Source organism: Monopterus albus, unplaced genomic scaffold (genome assembly GCF_001952655.1).
Source record: "Monopterus albus unplaced genomic scaffold, M_albus_1.0 scaffold62.1, whole genome shotgun sequence".
Classification (NCBI taxonomy): domain Eukaryota; kingdom Metazoa; phylum Chordata; class Actinopteri; order Synbranchiformes; family Synbranchidae; genus Monopterus; species Monopterus albus.
Window position 1 is genome coordinate 1568657 of NW_018127942.1, and position 20775 is coordinate 1589431.

At 40.1% G+C, this 20775-nt stretch overlaps 1 protein-coding gene across 1 annotated transcript; it reads left to right on the plus strand.

Moving 5' to 3' along the window:
• Positions 1–530: 530 nt before the first annotated feature.
• On the plus strand, positions 531–19991 carry LOC109962183 (mitogen-activated protein kinase-binding protein 1-like). Its single transcript, XM_020603658.1, has 32 exons — positions 531–1167; positions 2194–2285; positions 3666–3728; positions 3836–3893; positions 4597–4767; positions 5149–5286; positions 5917–6099; positions 8296–8456; positions 8670–8859; positions 9357–9500; positions 9615–9802; positions 9922–10013; positions 10127–10252; positions 10705–10775; positions 12296–12417; positions 12527–12602; positions 12699–12810; positions 12933–12996; positions 13327–13428; positions 13577–13725; positions 13979–14016; positions 14438–14638; positions 14766–14911; positions 15056–15108; positions 15602–15793; positions 15982–16048; positions 16633–16817; positions 17122–17609; positions 18098–18221; positions 19119–19204; positions 19320–19470; positions 19924–19991. Exons 1-32 carry the CDS (start codon positions 1066–1068, stop codon positions 19989–19991), a joined length of 4203 nt encoding a protein of 1400 aa, XP_020459314.1. The 5' UTR covers positions 531–1065.
• Positions 19992–20775: the final 784 nt, after the last annotated feature.

Below are 20775 nucleotides of genomic sequence, written 5' to 3' on the forward strand. Positions count from 1 at the left end.
ATAACTGCTAATATTTACTGAGCCCACAATCTGAAACCTTATTTGTCCCATTATTTGCCTGATGTCTCAAATTACCTGACTTCACCCCACAACACTAGCTGCAGGACTCAGGGCTGTGTTCAGACTATAGCCATGAAATGGAAGGATGTAACCGAAAGTGTTATTAAAATAATGTTAAGATTTGAATGTTATTTGATCATAAGGTTGTATAACCACTAATGTAATCATTTATATATGTCAGATCCTAAATGCATGTAGCCTATAGGCTATTATATAATGTGGAGAAATACTTCTCAGGTAAAAGACCCTTGTTTATACTGAGTAGGCACTTTTAACCTGTTATACATTGTTTTAAAATAGCCCTATACAGTATATTGAGCATACGCATACTGTACCGTCACATCATGTAGGCTTATAGGTTGCTTTTTGGCTAAATAGTGGAAATATTAGCTTCAGATGTAACCTGATTAGTTGATTGACTGATTTTTGTTGTATTATTATATGAATAATTATACATAAAACATTATATCCTAATTTTAAAATGAATTCCCTATATCACAGAGCAAAGAGTAAAGAAAATTGGAAATTAACTTAAGCAAATATTCCTGTAACAGATAAGCGAACTGTTATCACCCAGTCAGCAGCCAAAACAAATGGCTGCCCTGTCATTCAGCTCTACCACTGCCCACGCTCTTTGTCTAATCCTATTAAATCAGCTAGGTTCAACAGAAACAACAGCAGTCATTGATGTAATCATGAGACCGGTGCAGGTTCAGATTAAACAAAGTGATGTTGTGCAGACAAACAGCAGAGTGGAAGCCTTTGTCTCCTGTTAGTACGAAACACAGTGTTGAGACGAGACGACATCATTCCAGAAGTGAAGAGATGAGCGGCAGCACAAATACTTGATGTGAAGGTCCAGGCAGAAGAAGAGGACAGTTAACCCACTCAACAGATTAGTGCGCAACAGGAAAGCTACCTGACTTTGTAGAGCTCTACACTTTGTCTGTAGTGAGAGAAGACAGTCAGCAATTGTCACAGTGGTGCCACTGGGCTGCAAACAAAATGCCAGGTGATGGACTCACAATAAAAAGTCGCATCAGGAATTTGCTGCGATCTCCCTCAACCAGGCACAAGAAGAAAAGGAAAGAAAATCTTACTAGCAAGGTAACCATAAACCTCTTTAATAGATAGTATAACTGATTTTCTAAGTAAAGTAACTTTTCGTGAACAGGAGAATTATAACCTAAAGCCATAATAAGCTACTCCCGCTGTGGAAATATACCATAGATATTTTTAAATGGGAAGGTACAACAGTATAGGCTACATATACAACTTTAAGGTTGCATACTGTGGAGAAAAAGGTACCACTGTTTAATCAGACACCTTTTATAAGTGATTTATGAACTGTACCTTAATAAATTATGCTTTATGGATGAGTTCTAAACAATTAAGGAGAACAACTTTTGGATGAGGAGTTAGCCTGCTCAAACATTGGCCTGAGTGGACAGTTTAATGTGTTTATTAATAATAGCTAACAATTGTAACAGCGTGATTACAAAATGGAAAGTATAAATAGTTGCAAAAGGGATTTTTTTTTCACAACCTGACAAACCAAAATTTGTTCTTAGTAATGTCATACAACTGAAGTTTTAAGACTAGTATTAGTTATTAACCATTAATAAAGCCATGGACTCGGGTACATTCATATGCTCCTCCAGATTCATGAATGACACTAACAGCTGCTTTGTAGCTCCCTAGGCAGACAGCATGGCTTGCCAAGTCGGCTATCACCTCTCTGTGTAATTTCCAGGTTACATCTGATCTTGCTTAACTGTCCAAAAGAGAAATGTTAACGCTCATAATACATTTTTGCTTCAAGGTTGTTGTTGCCCCTGTGTTGTGTGTGAATCTTGTCAGTGCATGACACAGTTTCATTGATAAGAACAAGTCCACACTGAATAAAGCCAAAGCTTCTGTGCAAGTGTGAACAAATTAACTAAAGAGCTAATAAATCAATTATTTTAGATCGGTCTCAATTCAGAATCATTGCACTACAGGGAGATTATTGCTTAGTTACATTGCTGCTGGTTTGAGTTCTACATTTATCTTTCCATCAAGCAGCTCTACTTCCACTTCTGCAGTAAGAGCAAAATGACTGAGCTCAGGTGTACCCCTGTTTTTTCTCCACAGGTGACTTTGGAGAAGGTGCTAGGAATCACAGCTTCAGGAAACAGCGGACTAGCCTCTGACCCCAGATCTGGACTTGTAGCCTATCCTGCAGGGTAAGAAGACACATCATGACCTCAGCATCTAACCTTTGACTTATCAACACTCCATGCATGTGCAGCTTCCTTATCATATCTATCTCATGCAGATGTTTAGTGTGCAAACATGTGTCTCTGTACTATCTAAGAGTAACTAAGGAGAGGAGCTCTGTGGCCTTTCCCATCAGAGAAGCTCGAAAGCTTCTTATTCTCCTGTGTGCAGGGAGGCTTCAGTGATGCACTGATATATAAAGCATTGTGTAGTAGTATTGAATCTGTGCAAAAAGTGACACTGGTTGTGTTAACGTTTTTCAGGGCAGAACAAAAAAAATTAGATGTGTTAGCTGCAGGTTGGAGGATTTACCCTAGATTTACAGTGGTGATGCTCGGGGCCGTCAGAGCCGCCGCACCACAGCACAGAGTATTAAGACAAGCACAGTGGGTCCCATGAGGCTTTAACAGAAACGCTGTACTGAACCTCATTTCTATTGCTTTCAGATCTTCTGACAAAGCTGCATTAATTCTAAGAAGGCCAATGGCTGCAAAACAGAGAAGAACCAGAAATGTTTACACTGTTATTGGCTCAGGGAGTGTATGTTTGTGATTGTGTGTGCAGACATGGGCACATATGCACATACAGTATGTGTGTGTGTGTGCGTGTTTTTGTACTTGCTACAGAGTAAGGACACTTTAGCTGGTCCTCACGTCCTGAAACACCTTTTTGAGAGTTGACACTTGGTTTAAGGGTTGAAGTGAGAATTAGGTTAAGTGTTAGGGTAAGGGTTAGGTATTAGGCAAGGGTTAGAGTTAGGTAATTAGTTCTGATGGTTAAGGTTAAGGTTAGGGGCTAGGGAATGCATTATGTCAATGAGTGTCCACAAAGACAGAAGTAAAAGTATATGTGTGTGTGTTGTTCTGATTTTAGCAAGCTTTATACTTTGCAAACTGTGAATATTATAACAGTGCACCTGCTTTCTCAGTTTAAATTGGTACAAGCTGAGGGACCAAGAATGCAGTTTCCTGGCACAGAGCTAAATGATTAGCAGTTGTGTAACAGGGGGACTGCAGATCTGTATTGCTGCTCTTGAACAGGCTGTAATAAGAAAGTTTTATTAGCAGGAAACACTTTGGCTAGCTGTTTCCTCATTTTCAGTTCAGTTTTCAGTTAAATAAACTAACCAACTGTAGCCTCATATTTAGGACCCAGATGACAGAGTGGTATCAATCTTCTCATCTAGTTAATTTAGTTAATTAAAGTATTAGCCTAAATGTATTACCAGAAGAGTAAATACACAAATGAGAAAGTCAGTTAATTCTCTGGAAAAAAGAAGAAGAAAAAAACTTTATATATACTGTATGTGGATTATTGTATATTTTTTCCTTTCTTTCCTTATATAGATGTGTGGTAGTCTTGCTAAACCCCAGAAACAACAGACAGCAGCATATTATCAATACTTCAAGGTGAGTCGAAAACAAATCCAGTCTGAACATTAAACTGTGAAAACAGAAAGACAACCAGAACATAACTCACACTGAGGTGTCTGTCTCTGTCTCTTTATCTTTCACAGGAAAACCATTACAGCATTGTCCTTCTCTCCTGATGGCAAGTACTTGGTGACAGGAGAGGTGAGTCTTCTTGTTTGTCAGTTTTCTTTTTTCATCTCTATGGTTATTTTATTATCGTCATATAAATGTAACACCTTGCATTATTCTGGTGTAGTCATATCACTGTTCAAACATATTGACAACGCATCACCACTTTCATCCTGTAAAAGTAAAGCCAGTGCGCAGTTAGTTAATGAGGATCATCTGCAGTATTCACAGGTTATTATATCCTCACTGTTTAACGGGCCCAAGTTTAGTCACACTGCAACATCTCTTGTCAGTCAAGCACCTTATGGTGCTGACTCAGGTTTGCTGTAGTTACAGCATCTGTCTCAACATAACACACAACCATCTTAAATCTTTCTCTTTCGTGGGCACTGTAGCTGTGTGTTTAGCTGAATGGACATCCATTCTCAGCCTCCTTCAAGCTGCCTTAACCCTTATCTTTGAAAGGGTCATTTGACCATATTAAAATAAAAGGCCACACAAATACCTTGCTGCCCTTTTGATCCCTGGGAGCAGAATAATGTCAGGTGCAGGGACAAATAACTGTATGCAATGAACAGAGGACTCTTAGAGAGCTGGCTAGACTGGAGTGACAGGTGGGTAGCCTGTTCAACTGGATTTAAATACTGGAGACAAAAATGAGCCCTTTGTTAAATTTTTTTTCTTTTACATAACCCCCTGTTGTTTCTTCTCCACATCCCCCTTTCATTTTCACCAGAGTGGGCACCTACCAGCAGTGAGACTGTGGGACGTGGCAGAGCAAAGACAGGTGGCGGAGCTCCAGAAGCACAAATATGGTGTCTCATGTGTGGCTTTCTCCCCCAACAGCAAATACATTGTCAGTGTGGGAAACCAACATGACATGATGGTCAATGTCTGGGTGTGGAAGGTACTTTTAGCCTACAGTCAGCTCCTCCTGCCAAGGCCTTTTGTAATGGAAACATTGGACAGTTTTTGTCATATTTGATTGTAAGCTATGGAAACAGCCAGGCTAACTGCTGTTGGCTGCTTACTCTAGCTTCATTGTTAAGATACAACCATGAGAGTATCAATCATATCTTATTTCATCTAAGTCTAATAAAAGCTAATTTATGCCCCAGAGCACTATTCAGACCCAAATGAAAAAAAGGTTTGTGTGTACCTTGTGTGGCCACTGTGCAGCAGTGATGTCTCCGGCCAGGAGTAAAGAAGGAGCAAACGTTAACTCACAGATATTATATATATATATATTTATATATTTAGATGTATTTTTGGATTTGTTCTTTTGCAGAAAGATGTTGTTGTAGCAGCCAACAAAGTGTCCAGTAAGGTGACAGGTGTGTCTTTCTCTGAGGACAGCTCCTATTTTGTAACAGTGGGGAATAGACACATCAAGTTCTGGTATCTGGATCACTGCAAGGCGAGCAAGGTATTCGATTTGATTAATCTTCTTAAAATCTTTTTAACCGGAGACATGTCCGTCTTTGGGCGATGTCTCACTGGTGTGTTATGGCCGTCATGTACAAGAGATGGCGACATTTTCTTTGTACTACTTTCAATTCTTTGTCTACCTTCAGAATAATCAATCTTCTGCTAAACATTTTTGCACAGTGTGAAACTTTTCATTGCCTTGAAAACTGTCCAAGCTGAAAAAACTATTGGAGTTTGTTTTTGTCACCATTCCTGATTCATTGTTACAGAGCAGAGTGTCTTGATCAGTGAACTTCACACACTTATCTGATTCCTATGAAATCTCTGACACTCCAGAAACAGAAAAATATATGGAGAATAATTTAATAAGATTAATAACAAATTTAATTGTGAAGGACATAGCTTTCCATTTCCTTGCTAGTTTTAAAGCTTGTTTTCACATCAAAATGTGCAAATTTTAAAACCAGCATAGAAAATGAAAATCCACACATTTCAGAAAGACTGGATGTGGATGTAATGTCAGCAGACACACAGCAATAACTAAGTTGTAAGTGTGAATACCACCACTGTTCTGCTGTGACCACAGTCTGAGCTTTATCAGCTAACCTCACCCCTCTGTGGTATTTAGGCCAGTGGTCCTGTCCCTCTGCTGGGCCGCTCGGGGCTGCTGGGAGAGCTGAGGAACAACTTCTTCTGTGATGTGGCCTGTGGGCTGGGCTCTAAATCAGACTCCACCTTCTGCCTTACCTCCTCTGGCCTGCTGTGTGAGTTTAACAGCAAGAGGATGCTGGACAAGTGGGTGGACCTACAGGTGAGTGACAGCGGCTGTACCCAACAGAAACACAGGGGTCACTTGTGCTGTTTAGCTACTGCTGTATTAGAAAGGACAGCTTTTTCCACCCATATCAAAACTTAAGGAATATTGATTGGGTTGTGCGACTTCATCCTTTAACTAGATATTATCTTAACTATTTTGATAAATCAGTGTGTTTCAGCATTTGAAAAATCACAATTTCTCCTAATATGTGTGCTCAAATTCATAGTTGTGTTTTAACTACAAAGGTGATATTTCTAAAAGTGATCCATTCAAACTGTGAGAGGATGGTCCAAATTTACGCTCAGTCATGAAGTGTCTCCTAGAATTCAGTCTGTTGTGTATTCGCTTTCTTGTCATGGGTTAAACATTAGAAGCTCAATACCACTTTCATATTTGTGGAATAAATAAGACAACAAGCAGCAGCTGGTTAGAATAACTGTAAGCAGGGGGAAACAGCTAGCCTGGCTTTGTCCAAAGGTAAATTAGTGTGCTGAACAGCAGCTCTAAACTTCACTATAGGTCTTGCTTTTTAAATTTGTAAAACAGAAGTGTTAAAAATAACACATTGTGGCTGGCACTTACTTCTGTTGAAGTCTTTGTGCTAATTTAAGAGTCTCCTGGCTGTAGATTTATATTTACACTTAAGCACCATTAGGTATTAATATTCTCATATAAATTTCAGAAGAAAATGAATAACGCTGCTTCCTAAAATTTTTAACTATGCCTTTAATGAATTGTGCTGTTCTTGTGTTTTTGTGTGTGCTTTTATTTTTTACAAAGTTTGTACTAACCATGCAAAGTTTCGCTTTGCTTTATTACTAGGCTACTTGTAATTGAGCTTTTCTGTCTTCAGAACAGTCCCAGTGTTGCCAACAAGTTACGCTTAAAAGCTAATTGGCATCCTGGCACTGCTGAAGGTCAGATTTATAACTCTGAAAGGCCACAGAGGCTACATTGCTAGTTTTCATGAAACATGCCTTTTGTTCTTTATCAATTCAGTTGGTGTCTATATCATTAATGAGGTATTTCACTTATTAAATGTACTAGTACCACTGTTAAATGTGCAGTAGAGTGGCCATAAGAAGTAAGTGATCCCTTTGGAATTGTCTGCTTTTATGTATAAATTTCTTTTAAAATATGGTCAGATCTTCTAAGTTAGTGAGCTTCTGTAACACAATGTGTTTTAACAGACAACACATAAATCTTCCTGTTCTTCATCTGTTCTATCATTCAAACTTTCACAGTGTAAGTTGGGAAAACTATGTGAACCCCCAGGCCAGTGACGTTAACCAAAGCTAACTGGGGTCAAACGTCAGCAAACCTGGAATCCAGTTGATAAAACCAAATGAGAACTGTGGGTTGGAGCAACTTTGATCTAGAAAAAAAAAAACACTCAAAAACTTTGAGTTTGCTATTCATAAGAAACATCTGTTGATGTGAGCCATGCCTTGCACAAAATAAAGAATTTTGATTTACATGAAGCTGGAAATAGTTAAAATATTATCTCAAAGGGTTTAGATATTCAACAGGCCACAGTTAGACAATCTGTCTCTAAATGGAGATGAGTTAGTGTGTGGATACCCAGATAAAATGACTGCAAAGGCTCCAAAGTCCAGACTAACAGCTAAAAGCTAAATCCTGTCAGGGTGTCTATCAACCAGCGGAAGCATAGTAGAAGATTGTGATGTAGAAGAACAGTGAAAACAAAGACAATACAGCAACGCTTAAATCTGATTTTATGACTGATTAATGCAGAAAACCAGCAAACACACATTCAGATTGATGAAGATGAATGTGTGGCTCCTGCCTTCTGTCAAAGAATCAAAGAGGGATTAGCAGCAGTACCAGATGTGTTTGGAAGTATTCCAATGAGGACACATGCTCCACTACAGTACAACCTTTATCATTGATGCCAGGCAGAACATCAATGGTCTCATCTATACAAAACTGTAATATTTTGAGTTTGCAGGTTTAGAATTTACCCAATTTTAAGGCAATGGTAAATAAATTTTGGGTTTTACTGTACATGAAAGAAAATAGATTTTATCTGAATACCGTAAGTCACTGCTTGCCCACCTTTTTGTTAACCCTTACACTATTGTCAAATGATTTTGCTGCTCTGAAAGGGTTATCTTTAAATTAGCTTTGAAAAGAGCTGATGTGCCTGTTGTATCATGTCCTGCCTTGCAGACCAGCATGGCCCAGTCTCTGTCGCTATTTGAGGATATGATCTTCTGTGGCTGTGCTGATGGAACAATACGAGCCTTCAGCCCTGTTGACCTACACTTTGTCTGCATGCTGCCCCGGCCACACCCCCTCAACTGCGACATCTCGGCCATCCCCAAAGCCAGGTGAGGAAGAGCCCAGGAGTTTAAAAGCCCCCTGAGAAGTGATCCACCACAGGTCTATTTTTATTGCCTCCTGTCTCAAGTGGCACCATTTCACATTCCAGCTTCATTCTATGTTTTCCCAGAAACATAGACTCAAAATGTATTACCACTTTAAAAAGATATCTGTGGCTGTTTTTCCATAAACTTTAATGATGTACTCCAATCTCCCATCAGCCACCTATATTCCACTAAGATGGACGCCCGATACCCAGATGCCATTGCTGTTACCTATGACCCCACCAGCCACTGGCTCAGCTGTGTGTATAGTGACCACAGTCTTTATGTGTGGGATGTGAGAGATGTGAGCAGGGTGGGGAAGGTGCACTCTGCCCTCTTCCATGCTGCCTGTGTCTGGGACCTGGAGGTAAATACAAGCAGGAGGAAGTGCAGTGTGTTACAAAACAGTCCCCGTTTCAGAACTGAGTTAATAATTACAGTGGATTGATTAGGTTAATGATTTGGGGGATTGTGGGGCATTGATCCATACCAACACAAAACCTGAGCCACTTTGGGCAGTTCATTACACTACTGAACTTAGGACCAGTTTGGGACATATTAATTAATATTTTTAGAATGTTTTGTTGTTGGTAATTACATTGGATATGCTATATATTTTTATTACATTCTTATTCACACTTGTCAGAATGTATATGATATTTTTGAAATTTTTAATTTGAAAGTTTTTGAGCAGCATTTTATCTATGAGTTAAGGATGTGAAAGCTTGTCTGGGCAGATTTTTTTTCACTGACCATTTTCACAACCAGCAACAGCACTGGAATTCTTTATATCCATGTAGCCTCCAGCATTACATATTCCCTTGATCCCCCCCACCTCTCATCTTCTCTCTCATCCTTCCTCAGATGTTCCCAGATGCCCCTGGGGACATGGGCACTGGTTTGTCATCAGGTTCATTCCTTAGTTGCTCAGCTGATAACACCATCAGATTGTGGAATGTGGAGAACAGGACACAAAGTCATGCTCATTCTTATAACATCCTCAGCAGTGTGAGTATTGCATCAATATACAGTATGTATATGTCTTCAGGTCTTACATGTACATTTTGAAAGTGCAAATTCTCCCTCTGATTCTATATTTCTCTGTCCATCATTGCTTTGCAGGGTCTTATAAATATAATCTACATAGATGGAAACACTAGTTCCCTACTGGATCCAGAATGTATGACAAATGTGAATGTGGACAAATCGGGGGACGGACAGACAGCAGAAATAAGGACAGGCATCAGGACCATCTGTGTCAGTCCAGATGGCAAACACCTGGCATCTGGAGATCGCAATGGAATGCTGAGGTAGGACAAGAATGTTAAATTTAGACAGTGGACTATTCGGAGAGTTTGATTCCCAGGGCTCTCTGATAAGTGTGATTCACTCCACCTACAAAAATGTTATGTATATGTATTGTCTACAGGGTTCATGACCTCAGGACCATGGAGGAGATTCTTAAAGTGGAGGCACATGATGCTGAGATACTCTCTCTCGAGTACAGTAAACCAGAAACAGGTCAATATGTGCATATCTGAAAGTGCTACTGAACACAATGATGGCATGACTGTGGACCATTTGTGCACTGGCTGTGTATATTTTATGTGTTTAAATGATCTTACTACTGTCAGGTCTTAGGCTTCTGGCCACAGCTAGCAGGGACCGTCTGATACACGTCTTGGATGCTGAGGATGACTACAGTCTGGTACAGACACTTGACGAGCATTCTTCATCTATAACAGCTGTCCGCTTTGCTGGTGAGCCACTTGAGACACTGTCAACATTTGCCAACTGATCTTTTCTTTTTTCAGTCCCACACAGAGTCCTTCTTTTATTTAGCTTGCAGCACTGCTTATTTCAATTATAGATGACAGCTATAGGCTACATGTGTAAACATGTGGAGCTACTGTTTATGAGCAAACCTGTTCTCTTGTGTACTTTTTTATTGTTAGCACTGTTTTCTGTCTCTTACCTAGCATATTAGCATCAGTTACTGCCTTTGATTTTGAAATTCATGGTTTTTAAGCCACACTCTTGTGACAAACCTCCTATGTCATTGGACTTATTTATAAACTGTAAATTTGGAAAATTCTATTACTACCAGTCTGACAAAAGATAGCAGACATTCTGCAGTTCCCACAGGAATAATGCAAGAATAAAAAAAAGAAGTTAAAAAAGTCATCATGTAATAATTTTTCATGTTCATCAGCCAATGACAACGGGGTGAGGATGATCAGCTGTGGGGCAGACAAGAGCATCTATTTTCGTACTGCACACAAGGTAAGACAGGTCTGTGCAAGAGCCAGTCACCTTTTACCAAAAACGTGTCTTTCCATATATGGTGTAAAATGTCCAATAAACACATATCTGTAGAAGTGATAACAAAAAACACTAAGTGAAACTCACCTGTCATATACTTAAACTAGAACTACTGTTTATATATGCTGTATAACGTGCTAGTGTAGCTTAGCACTAAGGCTGGAAATAGGAGGAAACAGCTAGTCTGGCTCTGTCTAAAGGTAACAAAATCTGCTTACTGCTCTAAAGATCAGTATATTAAAAATATAAACTAAACCATAGTTTTTTTTTTTTAATAATCACATGTTCCCAGTATTTGAGGCTAACTTCTCCTGCAGCTGGTTTCTCCTGGCTTAACTGAGGTACACAGGGACACTCCAGTATAATTACAGGATTGCATAACGCACCAAATAAAACATTTCTTAATAAAACTTCTCACAATTCTTTTTGGTTATGAGAGACATAATGATGAGCTAATCTTGGTTCTGCATTCGCGCCTGCTTCAGTGCATTTGAATGAAATGGTTAATTAATTCCTCCCATTAAGAGCTGACTGCAGCATGACAGTAACACAACCTGTTTAGCTTCTGTTTGTAAATTCAGCTCTATGTATAGCACATTTGGATTACAAGTTGCAAAACTAAAAATGATAAAGGAGACATCAAGCACTGTTCTTAACTGTAGATTTGCTGCTTGGTCCCTGGGTTCTGCAGAGCTACATATACAACAAACCTAAGACACGATCCAGGCCGCTGCAGTGACTCAGAACATGAAGTTTTGTAGGGCACAATAAACAATAGCTTGTTAGTCTTGAGCAAAACATCTCCTCTGCATCCAGACATTTATGGAGCACTCATGTTAAAAGCTTGTTGTGACAGGTCTGTGCTTTCTACCGAAGTTAAATGAGCATCTTTACTGCTGGCTGTTATCATGCTCCATGTTTTCACATTTTCTTACTGAACCATTGTAGTCTTCTTTTCTTACCATGGCTGCATGATTGGATGTGCAAACACCAGTTTTTTCTGGTCTTACCATGCATATTCATCTCTCCAAACTGTAATTGAGGCCAGAGGTGTGTGTTCTGTCTTTAATGCATTTTAAATCATAGCAGCTATGTGTATATACCCACTTTTAAGATACACACATTGCTAATTATTAAAACTGATCTCTAAAGGTATCGGAATGCAAAGGTCAGATTACAGGTTTTGCAAAAAATACATGTACATATACTTAATTGTAGTTCCCTTATACCTAGCTATGTTTCTAGATGAGCTGCCAGATTAGTTGCTAACAATACAATTATAACTTCTGCATCACATCAATACTGGCGGAACATACAGAGATAGAGAATGTTAATGAAAGCTTCTTGCAGTCACTTGTACTTCCTGCACAACCAGGTAGGTGGTACAGCAAACAGTGTTTTAATGTCCCACTTTTAATCAGCACATTTCTATCTAATGCTGCAGCTGCACAGACCTGACAGTCTTTCTTTTTGTTTTTCAGACTGTCAGAGGAACAGAGTTCAGGCGTTCTCACCATATGGTGAGGAAGACCACTCTGTATGACATGGGTGTAGACCCTACCTGCAAGTATGCTGCTGTTGGCTGCCAAGATCGCTGTGTCAGGTGAGCGTGTGGCATTTATTCTGAAGGAGAAGAAGGTTAGTGATTGAAATTATTCTTAATAGAACCTTTTTTTTTAAATTTTGAAAGTTTCTGTTTCATCTGACTACAGGATTTTCAACATCAGTAGTGGCGAACAGAAGAAACTCTACAAAGGATCACTGAGTGAAGAGGGCAGTCTGCTCCGGGTAACATTTTTCTCCATCGCCCACACTCCAAAAGTCATTTCTTTCCTACAAACACAGTTCATAGACTATAAAACACTTTTATATTTGGTTTGGCAGGTACAGATCGATCCCTCAGGTCAATATGTGGCCACCAGCTGCTCAGATAAAAACATCAGCATTGTTGACTTCTACACTGGGGAGTGTGTCGCCACAATGTTTGGACACTCTGGTAATAGAACACAGACCTACGCCTCATATAGACATATAAAACACATATATTACACTTTTATAGCAGTAGGAAATCTGATCTATCACCTAAGATAATATAACTAACCAGCCATTGTTTTGCAGAGATCGTCACTGGCATGAAGTTTACCAATGACTGCAAGTATTTGATTTCTGTGTCAGGCGACAGGTGAGACAGTATTGTCCATGAAGTTGTACTAAAAATGATCAATATGCTAGCATATTTCTGAAAGGATTAACAAGTATTGGTTCTATATTTAAAACCAGATCTATAATAACAGTGGGATATCCAATTATGAATAATGTCAGTGCTACACCTCCTGCACTGGAATCAAACTAGGAACAAAACTGGGATGGGAGCAGCACAAAAACTGGAATCATCTTCAGTCTCTGCTATAGACAGAATGAGTGCTGAAATGTGTATGCACACAGCTTTCTCAACAGTCAAGCTAAAATGAAATGTTGAATTTTTAATGCCTGAATGCCTTTTATCTCCTAGCTGTATCTTTGTGTGGCGACTGGCTCCAGAACTGACAGTCAGCATGAGAGAGAAGCTCTGCCAGCTCCGACAGAATCTGAACACACCACCCTCCAGCCTCAGGTGATGAAATACACCACCTTCCACTGATTACATTCACTCCATAATCTTATTCAAAAAGTAGTCACCTGGAGAAAATGACCCCACTTCACACTTACTGACTGCCAGTGTAATCATCATTTTGTCTGACTCTCTCACTGTGCCACTCCAGGCAGGAGGTGTACAGCGCTCCTACTCTGGGTGGTTTGTCCTCAGACAGTGACCACAAGCAGGATGAGGGGGACACAGCAGAGAACAATGACCATGAAGATAACACGATTACTACTTCCTCTGACAGCAGCCATGGAGAGGACGACACAGGTACTGTCTAGTTTGTGACGTGAGTGAGAATACAAAGAGTGCTGACTCTAATCTAGATGTTTATCAAGGATAGAAGTGAACAGAGGAATGTCTTTTAACAGCTGTGTTTGTGCGTGTCTGCCTTGCTGCTTTGTCCCTGATATTTAACCTCTGTAGGACAACAACAGAATTTGAAACATCTAATCCATAAATTACAATTGTATCTGTAATATTTTTTTTTAACTTGTAGTTTTTGTGTCCTTTCATACAACAGGAGGATCAGATGAAAGACACAACTGGGAGGTTACAAAGGTAGGTGGTTATATTCAACGTGGGAAACACATCAGTTTAAATGAAATAGCAAACATTAGAATTAAATGTGTAGAACACTGTCGATACATAAAGCCATCCCATCATTTTTGCACTTGGTTTTTCCACAAAGAAAATTGGACAAATTCAGTGTTTATTTTTAAAATCTTAATGATAATAAGATATTTGTTTCACAGCAATAAGCAAGGTGGTAAAGAGTAAATGTTTATTTTGTAATATTCATGTTTTGAAAGGCCACTTTCACTTGAATGTGAGTGTCCACTGTGATAGTTTTTTTAAGTGTGTGTTCTAGTGTAATTAATTGTCATTAATCAAATTAAGCCACTAGATTAAAAACACCCCAAACCAAACAACTGGTCTCCCCTTAACTCGGTTCTTGTACATTTCCAACTCTCATTTCCAGCATGGAGTCATCAGCCAGGTCACCCCAGACTCTGCTAAGTGCCCTCGGAGGCGTTGGTCTCATCACACGGGCTCTCTGGAACTGGTGGTTAAATCTATGCTGGAACTGAGACAGCTGGAGACCTTTGCTAACAAGAAAAGCCCTGGCTGCACCGCTCATGACAGACCGCGAGGGAGCACATTCAGCCTGCAGGAACCCATGGTATGCATACATATGCGTGTAAGAGAAAGAAACTGAGGGGTGTTCACATGTTTGTAAATGTACAGAAGTAGCAGTTACAGCATTCATTTCTGCAGCTCCACTCACCTGCTCATTTTCTCTATTAAAGCAGCTGTTGGAAGAGACAGCCAAGCGGCATCGGCCACAGCCACACGCTGACTGGCTGTCCTCACACCCACCCAAGGGCATCAAGCAGACTGATGGAATTGCTCTGTATCCAAAAGAGAACAAGGATGACACAAGTCTACAGGGCAGGTACCTCCCTCCCCCACACAGTTTCACCAAGTAAACACAATGTCACTGAAAAGAACAAAAGTGCTATTTTTATTATGTATTCTTGCTTTTCCCCTCAACCTCTTTTGCTTATTGTTTCCACCTCACTGTGTTTTAATACATCAGTGATTACATGGTGAAGGAGATGCTAAAGTTATACAAAATGTCAACACATAGTGGTTTTCAGGGATAGTTTGTTTTGCTAGAATTTGTCAGAGCTGGAGTAGAGTGAGCTTGAATAACAGCCACTAAGGAATTTTAAAAAGATATCAAGGTCACATATGTCTGCTATTTCACCGTTTTTATTTGTCTACATTTCTGTTTCAAGTTATATCTTCTCAAAGTGTGTCAATGCAGGATTTAAAATGAAAGCCATGATATTGCTTCAACATTTAAGCAATATTATGTACAGTTCAGGTAGATGTATGTATGGTTAAGATGACACCCACAGAAAGGGATCTGAGCACACTGAGGCTGGGATTTTTTTTAGCTTCAGACCTGATAGAGATATGACAGATAACTCTGTCACATAAGGCTCCATTTTCTGGCAAGTCATTTGTTAAGGATTATCTGGTAGCCTACCTACCTGTTACGTGCAATAGAAGGCCATGGTTTGGAAATATTTTTTCTCTCTCACACTAGTGCTTCAGCTGTTCTTTCTTTTGCTTTCAGATTCAGCAGACGCAGAGTCCCTGAGTCAGGATAGCTCTGAGGAGGGGAATGAAGAGAGGGAGGAAGAGGAGCACAAAGCAGAAATGACGAGTATGGACGAGGCTCTGAGGGCAGTGACTGACCCTGCTGGTCACAATCAAGAAGATTTTCTCAAGCAGAACTTTGAGATTCTGGCAGAGAGCTGCAGCTTGGGTAGGACAGGGCAAACACACACATACAAATACAGATAAAAAACACATTATAAATAAGTCTGATAAACCACCAGACTCTTTTATGTTTCTCTTTCATTTTCTCTGTGTCCCCTGAGTGTCTTTATCACTCTGCTCCACTGACTATATATTTTCTTTTTGATTTTTTTCCAACACTTGATCCATTCACAGCCAAGCAGAGCAGAGTTCCAAGGTTCAGTATGTCTTCACAGTTCCTGGCCAGAGGACATAATAACAGGTAGTGCTGACCACTTCAGACCAGTATAGACTCACAGCTGTAATTCATACCTATGCATACTTCCCTGTATGTGTATTAGAGCATGGACCGGGATGCACATTTCTGTCTGACACCCAACCCAAACCTGACACAGTTGTGTTTATACAGTGTTTTTCCTCTTATTATTAAGCAGACATTTGCAAACCTAAGTCAATGTTTTTTTGAAATGTGATTATTCATGTTTCTGCTGAGAGTTGTGTCTGTGTAGTACAGTGAATCTGAAGCTACAGCCAGCAGTCAGTTAGTCTAGCTTAGCCTCAAGACTGGAAACAGGGACAAAGAGTTGCATGGCTTTGTTCAAAAGTGATGACGTTTGCTTGTTAGCTTACAGATGAAGGCTCCTCTGGTTGCCTGGCAACTGCTACTGTGTAAAAAAAGCCAATTATTGTTTTTATTAAACAAATGAGATATAATGTGATAATTAGTGATCTTTAGAGATGCTGGTACTGTAGGTGGATTTTGTTATGTTTGGACAGAGCCAGGCTAGCTGTTTCCTCCTGTTCTTGTGTCTGAAGTGATGTCGAAGCTGTTGTGTGGCATCTCAGCAGGGTAAATGATCCAGAGGGCGACAGAACGCCAACCCTTAGGCCCCAGAAGAAGAAGAAGAAGAAGAAGATGTCATGGTCCCACCTGTGGAAGCTGTCCAACCCTCCATCCAAAGCTACACTGCTACTGGACCAAGCAACATGTTTACAGAAATCACACTCTGCCCAGAACCTGCCCTCAGACTGTATGTTTCATTATCATTATCATTTGCTATATATTTGATACTGTTACTGATTTTTTTCATGAACTACATTAGCCCCATTAGGTGTATATTCTGCAGCAATTAAACTACCTCAAGAGTGTACACAGTTTGCATTGCTTTGTCTTTTTTCTTTCAAATATACACAACTAGTAATTTTAGGTATATTTTATCTCACTGTTAGTACTTACTTTGAGGCTATGTTCATTCAGACCAATTTGGCATACATAATGTGCTTCTATTTCCAAAACAATTCATATTAATCTCTACTTCTTAATCCTTTCTCCAGCTCTTCACTCCACTGTGCCCTCTAGTGACCAAAGGGAGTTTTGCAAGAGACCTCAGCAACCTTTCCAGGATGGTGACACTCCCAGGCCTTTCTTCCATTATTCCTCACCCTTGTCTGGGTCCCCACAGACACCGCAGTCATGTGAGAGCCCCAAATTCAGGCCCCGGCACACCTACATGAACCCCACTGCCAGCTCCTTGGCTAAAAGCGGCCGCTCCTCCTCTCTGGGAGAAGGGATCCAGATGAGCATGCCTCCTCACTCCCCGTCCTTCCTCAGTAGCAGGATTTCATCTGGGGAGCTGGAGGTCGAGCCTCTCGTGCTCACCTCATCTTCAGCTACTGCTTTCCCTAATTTCCTCCCCTACTCCTTATCCAAGAGCTACTGCTCCTTTTACCCAGAACGTCCCGCCCTCTCACATCCCACTTCCCAAGCAGCCTCTCAGCCCTCTCCACAGCCCCTGCTTGGACATGAAGCCAAGCTCAAGTCGGTCAGGAGGCCCGGCAGGGGCTTCTGCCTCTGCAATCGACCCTGGATGTGATACCTCAGGAAACAGACAAAGTTAGACTGCTAGCCATATACCATAGATATAATATGTACATACAGAGTTAATGAAACAAAACTGCTAATTCCGTGTGTGTGTTACTTTGCGTTTATGTTGTTGTCTGCAGCACTGGGCAGACATCTCTCTCTAAGTCTGGATCCATCTTCACGATGTGCACTACCAGTGAAGCAGAAAAAACAGTCAGTTTCTGAGAGGTACAATTTCACATTACTTACAAACATTTAACTACATTTTTGACATTTTTTAACATTTCTCAGCCTGGGCTGTTCTGGAAAATAACCTCTAAGAACAGGAAGTAACAGTGTCAGCTGAGCTTTATTTAACTGCCTTATACATGAGCGTGTTGAAGAATTAGGCATGTTTTATGGATCGTGTTTATTATTGCCATTCTGCTGTTTTGTTTGTTACATCAGAATCAGTCTGATACATTTCTGACATTCCCTCCCAGTGCCAAGGAGACAGGGCAGGTGGCTGTAGCTGAACATTACCCTCTGGTGCCTGAACAGGCCTACACAACAAGTGCCGATCCCCAACCAGGTCTGGGCTCCCAGAATTCTTTTATTCACCTGTCAGTGGCTGCTGCTCCTCCTCTTCATCATTGTATCTTTTCAGACTGCTTCTTTTCTTCTGCCTTCCGGCCTGTCTGTCAGTCTGCCTCTCTGTCTCACATCCTTCCATCTGTCTCTGTGCCCTCCTGCTGTCAGTACTCTAATTACACGGGTGAGACTACAGATGAAGGAACATCTGTTACTAAAAGAACCTGAGCATGGCAGTGATGCCTTGTTATTCTGTGTGACTTTTTGGTCTTCGTGTCTTCAAAAGTTAAAACGTTGTATTCTCCTTTAAGAACATCTTCTTTGATGCATGCATTAATGCTCCCATTTGATTACACAATACTACTATTTAACATTATGCATCTTTAAGTGCTGTTGCAGATGGTTTTCTTTACATTCTTTACATCAGTAAATACAGGAGTCTAATGGAGTTAAAATGCTGATCTTCACACTACTGCACCTGCTGTTTTATGGATGATAACTGCCTCACAGAGGGAACAGATTTCACTTCAGTTTGGAAAACACAGTAACCGTAAATGCCAATAAGTGATATCCAGCCCGCTTTTGTACCTACAGTATTGTTTTGCTTTAGGATAAAAACCGTGAAATCAGTTTTCTCAGCTCACAGAGCTCACACAGCTCCTGCTCTCTGGCTCCGTACAGCAGCCTCCTCATGGGTTTTTTTCTATTGTTTCTTTCTGCCACCAAGTTTTTTAAAACGCTCCTCAGCTTTTTGCTAAGTGTTTATTGTGTGCCAACTTTGTTTGGTACAGTGTGTGTTTGTGTGTACAGTGTATGCAATATTGTATTTGCATTTTTGTGCACACTGATTTGCCACATGCTGTGTCATTCCTGAAAGAGTCCTTCTCTCTCTCTGCAGATCACTCTATCACCCTGGAAACCTGTAGGCAGGCTGTCACCGAGCTTCACAACAGTCTGAGGAAAACCATCATGCTTTACACTATGGTTAGTGTGTAAAGTACAGTATTTTCTCTAATCTAACAAATGAAATAGGTAAAGATACTGCCTGTATGTCTTTCTTGCTGCGTGGCTGACTGATGTATGTTTTCATTTCAACCAGATGTTGAAAAGCAGCCAGCAGCTCAGTGAAGATCAGCAGCAGATGAGGAGAATCCTGTCTGAAGCCCTGTTCACAGTCAGGACTGAGCTGGATACTCTACCTCACCCCATGTCACAGTTTGAAGGGTCCAAAGTGGATCAGGGGGTCAGAGGTGAGAGAGAAGGCCCTGGCTCTGCTGGAGCAGTACACTGAGCTGCTGCTGAAGTCTGTGGAGAGGAAGCTAGATACCAAAACCTGAGATTTGCTGTGCACAGCAGGAGCCAGACACATAGTAGTACTGTGAATTGCACACTTGTTATTTGCACAGAGATCTTTTGGGCCTATATTTATTGACTGAAAACAGACAAGTCCTATTTGAAAAAGCTAAGTGTTATGCACTGAAAAATAACTGAAAAAAAGTTGCCTTATTTTTAAAGTTTTCATAGGTTTGTCGTGTGTCTTCCCTTTTTAAATAAAAAATTACAAGTATAATGAATAGCAAAATTATATAAATGGAGACACTAAAGTAACAGTGATGATGAGGCTGAAGGGTTTATTGTTTCATCCCTGCCAACAAGTGAGCAAATAGTGTCCTGGTGAATTAGCTATTCCACATTGTCCTCAGGGAACCATGAAGAGTCAAGTTTCAATCTGGCCATCGGCCTAGCTCTCGACAGCTGCGCCTCCAGATGAACACAACCAACACTGGTACTGGTAGTATGCAGAAAAAATGCCTCTGTTACTAAAAAGAGTGAGAAATACCTGGAGAGATGTTGCAGTGGTCAGCCATGTAATTCATGTTTTTGTGCCAGTAATGTCTCCCTTGTTGCAAACATTTGGTTAATGTATATCAAACTGTGATGAACCTTTTCAGTACCACTAGTACTTGCATTAATATTCTACTGGGACTTTAACAAAAATCTTTTTCAGAAAAATATAGTCTGTTACAATCACTCTTTATATTCTCTTTAAAAATAAACAGTGGAGACACTGGATGTAAATTTTTATTTCTTAGTTTTATCTAAAAATCATTACAGTTAGCATAACTCCATAGAACTGAGCCATAGTAGACCCTCGTTGCTTTTTGCCAGTGTTGATTCATGTTTTTATTATTATTGCAATTTAATTACATAGGAATGATTGTGCACAATACATACAAGTAGCCTGTTTATGGTGAAAACCAAAAGCTTTGTGTATTAAATGGTTAGCTGTGCAGCAACTTGTGGCACATTATAGAATGAGCTCAGTACAATTAGACATATACTAACAAGATTTCAATCTTTAAGCAAAGGATAATATAAAAATGGCAAAGATTTAGTGCCTAGACAACATAGTACATTAACAGTGTGTGTATATGTATGGGAAATTATCTATGCGTCATTGTATACAATTGTGCTGCTTTTACAACACACTTTATACGAGTCTGTCCTTGATGTGCTGATAAATGTAATATACGAGTAACAGTGTGCTTCCTATG

Coding starts and splice junctions, on each gene's coding strand:
- LOC109962183 (XM_020603658.1), top strand. CDS start 1,066: ATGCCAGGTGATGGACTCACAATAAAAAGTCGCATCAGGAATTTGCTG. Junction 14,912..15,055: donor GACACAAGTCTACAGGGCAG/GTACCTCCCTCC, acceptor TTAATACATCAG/TGATTACATGGTGAAGGAGA. Junction 17,610..18,097: donor ATGAAGCCAAGCTCAAGTCG/GTCAGGAGGCCC, acceptor TTGTTACATCAG/AATCAGTCTGATACATTTCT.